General features: G+C 50.2%; 1 protein-coding gene across 1 annotated transcript; it reads left to right on the forward strand.

Moving 5' to 3' along the window:
* The first annotated feature begins 4,196 nt into the window (after nt 1-4,196).
* Nucleotides 4,197-7,084, forward strand: LOC132334930 (olfactory receptor 6M1-like). Its single transcript, XM_059861055.1, has one exon. The coding sequence runs from the start codon at nt 5,534-5,536 to the stop codon at nt 6,512-6,514; it is 981 nt and encodes a 326-aa protein (XP_059717038.1). The 5' UTR covers nt 4,197-5,533; the 3' UTR covers nt 6,515-7,084.
* The last annotated feature ends 1,027 nt before the right edge of the window (nt 7,085-8,111 follow it).

Consider the following 8,111-nt stretch of genomic DNA (forward strand, 5'->3'; position numbering starts at 1 on the left):
GGGAACATTCCTGGAATGGAAAGAAGACCCATATTAAATATTTTTTTTTGTTTCAAAATTGATGGGGCTTCTAAGCAAAAGTGCAAGAAAAGGAACAACAGCTCTTTACTGGGAAATTTATAAACCAGAACAGAACAAACAACACAAAACCAGAACTTTCCCTCCCACTCAGCGCAGTTGGTTTTTGTGGCAGTTATACCCGCGGCCAGCTGGAGGCGCTGCAGGGAGCACTTCCGGCCAGCAGGGGGCGCTGCAGGGAGCACTCCTGGCCAGCAGGGGGCGCTGCAGGGAGCATTCCCGGCCTGCAGGGGGCGCTGCAGGGAGCACTCCCGGACAGCAGGGGGCGCTGCAGGGAGCACTCCTGGCCAGCAGGGGGCGCTGCAGGGAGCACTCCCGGCCAGCAGGGGGCGCTGCAGGGAGCACTCCTGGCCAGCAGGGGGCGCTGCAGGGAGCACTCCCGGCCAGCAGGGGGCGCTGCAGGGAGCACTCCTGGCCAGCAGGGGGCGCTGCAGGGAGCACTCCCGGCCAGCAGGGGGCGCCCCAATCGAGCTCCATCCCCTCAGGCGCCATGGCGGCCTCACACGGGAGGGAGGAGGGCAAGTCGCTCCTTTTGCAAACTCACTGGCACCAATCGGTCCTGGCACCACCACCGGCAGCGGGCAGATGCCGCCAAGGGAGCAGGTGGCATCCCAGTGCCCAGTGGCAGCGTAGCAGTGTCCCGGGGCCAGGCAAACGCCCTGCGCAACACCCTCAACTGCTCTCCATGATCCTGAAAGGAAGGAAGGCATTGCCTGACTCCAGGCAGGTCTCGGGCCCACAGCAGCACCTCTGGTGGCTTTACACCGCAATTCCTGCAAAACTTCAGCCTTTCACTCAGGTTAGGAGGACAGGGATGTGTCGGTATAGAGCACGGCAGAGCACAAAGTACCACAACTCCATCAGAAGGGTGCAAGAGAGATTTATTATAGCAACATGCTGTTTTTATACTTTTTCAAGATATTTACATTCACTCAACATACACATTCACTGCCCATTGGTTATAAGAGAAACAAAATTCTCAGTAGGTGATCAGGGAGCCACGTCACTCTGTGAGCCAGCTAGGGTCTGTATCTCTTAACTTTCTCTCCTTCATCACATCTCCATCGTGATAACCTTGGTGTCTTCCTCAGGAGAGATATGGGGCTTCCCTGTATATTCAGGAGGCCTTTGCTAGCTCACAAGAACAGTACAGAATGTCTTTCCTACAGTTCCCCCTTTTTGTATTTGACCCGCAAATACAACTTCTAAGGACTTCTGCAGGGCCCTTGCAAAAATCCAAGCAGACAGAGGATCCATTCTTCATTCACTAACAGATAACCAACTTCTACCAACTCCACAACACACACCCTCACAATCTTAATGTTCATATACAAACAAGGCACAAAATAAAAGATCTTCAAATACCGTTACAGACCTCGCAATTTCCCAATGACACATTTCTAGCAGAATGACACCTTCACCTCTAATCCAATAACTTTCTCCACACAGAGTGAGAGACCAAGTCATCTGCCTAGTCACCACTCAGAACTCAGTAGCATCCACTTAACTTTACAACTGGCTGCTGCTCTCATAATGGGCAACCAACCTAGTTGCTCAAAGTGTGGACTTCAGCTACTAATTCAACCCCTGTACAAAGGCAACACTTCTCCCTTAGGTACATCAAGTTCCCCTATTTTGGGACTGTCGGTGCCCTTCAAAAGGAAATGGTACACGAGACATTTCTCAGTACTACCAACCTCTCTAAGAGAATTCAAGGAAAAGAAGCAAAAGTAACATCCACTAACTTAAATTTTGGATTTTCAGGGTAAGCTTATAACTCCCTTTCCTCTGTCTTGAATTACCATCTTTACCAGACATGCCTTGAGGGTCCATGCTTCCATCCACCTAATAACCAATGCAATTACCTACTCATTTTGCTTCCACTGTAGAACCACCCATCCTGTCCTTTTCTGTGTGCTCCAAACAAGGTTTGACACAACGGGCAGAGACCCATCAAGGGTCATTTTCTGTTAAAACACACGCGTATCCTCTTCCCCATGTTACTAATTCCACTGGGCCAGTCCACTTTCCCCTGATTAAATCTTTCACCCATACCTTAATGCTTTTCTTGAAGTTCAGCTGTTTTGAATTCAAAGACAAAAAATGGTAGAATATAGGAGAGACTTGTAAGTCACGTAAAGGACGCAGAAAGTTTGGTGTTGGGAGACCTGACTGTAGAGCACCCATTGCGGCCATCACAGCGTTTATGCGCCGCAAATCGTGCAGAAGTCTCCACTTTTTTGATTTCTTTTTTATTACAAATACAGGTGTATTCCATGGGCTAAATGAGTTTTCAATATGTCCAGCTAGTAATTGTTCTTTCACTAAGCCTTGCAGGGCAAGAAGCTTTTCAGGAGGCAGGGGCCACTGACCAATCCAGACAGGCTCATCTGTCAGCCATGTCAAGGACACAGCCGGACGTTTCAGGCCCTGCATCCCAGTGGCCCCCACTAAAAATCCGTGGTAATTTTAACATCCCATTGGGTTAAGCAATCACGTCCCCATAAATTAGACTCAGCATTAGTAACATAAGGTCGGATGTTAGCTTGTTGGCCTTCCGGATGTGGTACAGTGATCATAACAGCAGATAAAGCACCAGCAGTTGACCCACCTAACCCAACACCTCCAAAGGTTGATTGAGTGAGGCCAAACAAACTGTGAAATTATAGTTACATCTGCTCCTGTGCCAAGTAAACCTGATCTAGCTGTAGTTTCTGGATGACATCCCTTAGCAGTGACCAAACATTGAATTACCAGACACTCATCTGTCACCTTCTGAGTCCAAAGAACCTGAGGTGGTCCTGTAGATCCAAAACCTCCAGTGCCACAACTCCGATCCAATATACCTGGAACAGAACTCATAGTAAGAGCCTGAATGGGAGATGCAGGACTCCAGGCAGCTCTCCAAAATGCAGTTTGTTACATCCAAGACATTACAGCAGTCCAGGGTTGTGGGTGACAGAGCCTGTGCATGCAGGTGTCAGCTGTGTCAGTTCCAGCTGCAGGCAGGCCTGGAGACCTGTGTCCCTCATTCAGGCTCTGTCTGATGGTGCCGCACGTTGGGCGCCACTGTAAGAGCCTGAAGGAGAGATGTGGGAATCCAGCAGCTCTACAAAATGCAGTTTATTCCATCCAAGAGGTTACAGCAGCCCGGGGTCGTGGGTGAAAGAGCCTGTGCCCTCAGCTGTCAGCTCCAGCTGCAGGCAGGCCTGGAGACCCTTAGTTTAGGTTACAATGCATTATATACTTTTCTTTGCTGAGCATCTTAATACAGCAGAACCAATCTATACCTTAACTTTTATCGGTAGCCTTTCATAACTACTGATTTACCATATTCATGGTGCTATTCTCCAATCACTAAAAGTTAGTACATTACAATTTAAGCTAGAAGTTGGTTTTCAGTTTTCTTGCAGTGGAAAATTCTGAGACCTTTTTTTCTACTTGCAACATCTGCTGACTTGTTTGCCTGTGGAATCTTTCTGCTTGGTAAAAACATCTTCTGGTTTGAGGTGGGTTTATCCTTTGCTCTGAGTCATAAAAACCCCTTCTAACTAACATACCCTTTGCCTCCTTGGTTATCCAGTAAGACTCAGCAATTCTTCTATATCAAAACTTGCTTCCATCTCTATTCTTTCTTCAGGTTTTACATTTAAAAATCTTTCTGCTAAGCATCCGTATCTGTGGGACTTTCTTGTCAAACTTTCACCCTTCCCAACACAGGGAAATTGAATTGTGGAATAACTCACATTGGAAGAGTGTCCCTTGCAACAGAGCCTTCAACTGCATGAAATGTGGCTTCACTTAAAGCTGTTCTGATTGCTTCTGTTAATCCACCTGCCTGTGGTCTCTGGAGTGTGGAAGCATCTTAAATAATTGTAATTTTCTCAGCTTTAATTAAAATTAAGTTTTAAATTTCAATTTAAGTAATTGTAATTTGCTCAGCTGTGCAGCAGAAGGTGCTGCAGGGGTCTCTGAAGCAGTCAGAGCCTCCACCCAGGGTGGTGATCACTGCATTGTTGCACAAGAATCGGCCTGGGCACAGCAGGATCTGCCCATCTCTAGGGCTGCCCCGAGTCCCCACCTGGAAAGCTCCCAAACATTTCAGTCCCACTCTTAATTTCGAATGTGACTCATTTTTGCTCATTTTGGAGTTGGTTCATTTGGAGGGCTCTCGACTGAACTCAGTCACTTGGTTTCAAGTTGATGGCCTGTCTCAGACCAGTCTCTCCTCTGCTCTGTGTGGACAATGAGGTGGGAGAGTCCTTGGGCCACCCAGGGGACCGGTGACTTCAGTGCTCTGGTTGCACATCAACAGAGCTTTGTTTCACTGCTTCAGACCCTCCCTCTCCTCTTCTCCCCAGGCATTTTAAAAATTCCTATTTTCAAAGTCATCTGCCTCGCTCTTCTCCATGTCTAAAAGCAAACCAAAAAAAAAAAAAACCAACCTGAAAGGGAAAATACCAGTTTTAATTGCATATCTTTTTCTCATGTATCTTTTCTTAGCTGTGTATTTTGGTTTCAAAACAGAGTAACTTAATTACTTCATTAATTAGGGATTTGAGAGTAAGGGGTTTTGAGACTTGAAAAGTAAGTTTCACCTACTCCCCTGCTGACACCCAGGAGAATTTGTTTTCTCGAGGCTCCCTCTGTAGCCAGTGGAGACAAGAGAACATTTGGAGGCTGGCTGCTCCCAGCTGGCACACAAAACAAAAGTTACAGATCTCTTCCTGGCACTTTTCTCTTGCTCTGCACTCGGGTTATTTGATAGCAACAGCAATGAAGGACTGCATGGGAACAGGTGCATTTTGGTGCAGACAGGTGACAGCTCAGATTGTGACACTCTCTGTGGATCCATAACAAATTCCAGTCCTCATTCAGAGTGCTAAAAAACCAAGCTATGCTTGGTCCCTATTCTGCCCTCCCCATTCCTTTCCTGAAGAGCCAGAGAGGGAAAAGCTGTGGAAGAAAGCAGAGGGTTGCAAAAGAGATACTTGGGACTGCTTATTTTGGAATCAACAGGTCCTCAGCGACTCCTGGTCCAAAGGCAAGTACTGAAAAGTAGAAACAAGGACCTTCAATGCACAGATTGGATGTAATTTCACAGTTTAGTGTTTGTGCTGTAGGTGAGAGGTGTTTGGCACACGGGTGTGACAGATTTTGCAGTAGGTCTGAGTGAGCCGGGACTTTCCTAGGAATGGGGGGAAATAGCCAATAGCTCTTTAGAATGCTCTGTTCTGGTGAAAGAATTCTTCGGGGGTGTTTGGAAAAGGTAGAAAGAACACAATAAAATCCCTGGGGTCTCTTCCTGAAGTGGGAAACCGAACAATCAGGGTGTGAGAATTGTTTGATGCACGATCTCTGCGCTCTATAGCAAGACTGCAGGAAAAGAAAGAAGCAGAGAAAGAGGGATAGAAATGTTTGTCCAGACTGTGAAATTATCCCACTTGTTTTTGCCATGTTCCTGTCTCAGCAGGATGAGCTGGAATTCAGCATGGGACCAGAAAATGAAACAGCAGTTACTGAGTTCATCCTAGAGGGTTTCCCAGAGCTTGATCCAAGACTGCAGGTATTCTTCTCTCTGGTCCTCCTGCTCATGTACCTGACAACAGTGATGGGGAATGCAACCATCATTTTCCTCGTGTGTGTGGATCACCACCTGCAAACCCCCATGTACTTTTTCATCAGCAACCTGGCCTTCCTGGAAATCTGGTTTACATCCTCCACAAGCATCAAATTGTTTGTGATGCTGAGTTCTGGCCAGAACGCTCTCTCACTAAGCAGCTGCTTTGCCCAAAACTATTTCTATTTTGCCCTGGGCTGCACAGAGTTCATCCTGCTCGTTGTCATGTCCTTTGACCGCTATGTTGCCATCTGCCAACCTTTGCTCTACGCTGCCATCATGAAGCCTCAGCTCTGTGTCCACCTGGTTGTTGCTGCTTGGGTCCTCGGCTTTGGCCTGCAGAGCTACCGGCTGCTCTTCCTCTCTGAGCTGTCTTTCTGTGGCTCCAAGATCCCCCATTTCCTTTGTGACAACTCCCCCTTGTTCAAACTCTCCTGCTCTGACACCAGCCTGCTTTGGAAAATAGACTCTGTCTTCTTATCCTGGGTCGTGCTGGGTTCCTTATGTTTGACTCTGGCATTTTACATCTGCATCCTCCTCTGTGTTCTGCATCTTCCAGCAGCCTCTGGGAGGAAAAAAGCTTTGACTACGTGTTCTTCCCATCTCATCACCTTATCCATTGCCTATGGGAGCTGCACTGCTCTCTACACGTGTCCTGCAGAAGCTGTTTCCTTGAGCACCAGCAGAATTGTAGCTCTGCTGAACACAGTCCTGTACCCCCTCTTAAATCCATTCATCTACAGCCTTCGGAACAAATCTGTGATCCTGGCCCTGAGCAAATCCATTGCCAGGGCAAGAACAAAGCTTTTCCCCTAACCATGATGCATTTCTGGAAAGCCACCCCAAGAATCTGGTGCCATCTGTTACACAACACCAGTGCCTGTGAGTGCAGCCTCCAAACAGGGCTGCCTCAGGAGACCGGTGCTCCTGCGGGCTAAGAGATAAGAGACTCCTCTGCACACCCAGACAGGGCACCAACAACGGCAGGAGGAGAAACTCAGTTCATTCTCTGCCCTGGCTGCTGGCAGGGCCATTACTGGAGAGCCACCAGCTCACTGAGAGCCCATCTCCAAAAACAAGGAAGAGCTCAGAGGGACAGTGGCAAGTGACAATCCAAATTACAGCTCCGGGGCAATGGACGCCTTGTCCAGCTCCTTCCCTGGGACAGCCATCAGCCCCAGTGCCCAGGTTTGAAACCCCAAAGCCACAGAGAGCAGGTGGGGAAGACTGGGGGGAACTGGAAGGGACTGGGAATGAACTCAGGTGTATTGGGAGGGACTGGTCTGTACTGGGAGGGATTGGAGGGGCACTGGGGTTCTACTGGCTTCTAAGTGGGATGAACTTGTTGTGTACTGGGGTTGTACTGGTCTGTACTGCGGACGAACTGGGGTGGACTAGGAGGGACTGGAGAGGTGGAATGCGCTGTTCCCGCCTCCGCCGCCTCCCATTTGCCGAGGCTCCCGCCCATCACCGCTCGCAGCTAATCACAACCAGGGATCGGGGTCTCGGGGGCGGTGCCTCATGTCGGCGCCATCTTTTGGTTTTGCTTACAATACCTGCCATGTCCCGCGCTCCACAGCCCCCCAGCCCCCCCCCGGGATCCGCCCCCCATCTGTGCCGTAAGTGTCCCCCAGACCCTCCAGGATCCCTCAGTGCCCCCTCAGCGCCCATTCCGGACCCCCCCTTCGGACCCCCTGAGTGCTCCCAAACCCACAGATGCCCGGCACACCCACTTCTGGGAATTCATCTCCTCTCATTCCCCGCTGCCCCAGAGCCCCTCAGAACACAGTCCCGCGTCTCAAAATCCTGCAATGTCCCGCGCCCTAAAGAGCCCAGATAGAGCGTCCCTGTACTCCCCCCAAGGGCTCCCGAACCCTTTACGTTCTCCCGAGGACTTGAAGTCGTGGCTCAGACGCAAAAGAGCCTTCCGAACCCCGAAACGCCCCGTTCCAACCACTTCTGGCACTACAGCTCCCATCATGCTCCGCGGCGCACGTTCAGAGCTATTCCAGGCAGGACTTCATCTCCCGTCATACCCCGCGCCCCGCAGAGAGCCACTGCAGCTGCGTCTCGAACTCCCGTGATGCTCCGCGGCCCCGTTCAACCGAATGATACCCGCGCCTACAACTCCCATCACCCCTCGCGCCCCAGAGAGCCCCGTTCGAGCTCCCCAAGGGCCCGCCCGGACCCCGAAGGGTCCCAAATTCTCCTCCCCGACCTCCAAGGGCTCCCCTGGACCCCCCAGTGCTGCCCCGGACCCCGAACTGTCCCTCAGAATCCCTGAGTGCCACTCCAAGTGCCCACCCGGCCCCCCCAAGTGTTCTCCAGACCCTCAAGTTCTCTCTGAATTCCCTCCCCAGACCCAAAACCGCCCCAAATATGCCCCAGAAATGTCTCCATGGACCCCAGAGTG

The sequence above is a fragment of the Haemorhous mexicanus genome, chromosome 16, assembly GCF_027477595.1.
Source record: "Haemorhous mexicanus isolate bHaeMex1 chromosome 16, bHaeMex1.pri, whole genome shotgun sequence".
Lineage (NCBI taxonomy): Eukaryota > Metazoa > Chordata > Aves > Passeriformes > Fringillidae > Haemorhous > Haemorhous mexicanus.

Bases quoted from the DNA above. Each gene is read 5' to 3' on its own strand.
- LOC132334930 (XM_059861055.1), top strand. From the start codon at position 5,534: ATGTTCCTGTCTCAGCAGGATGAGCTGGAATTCAGCATGGGACCAGAA.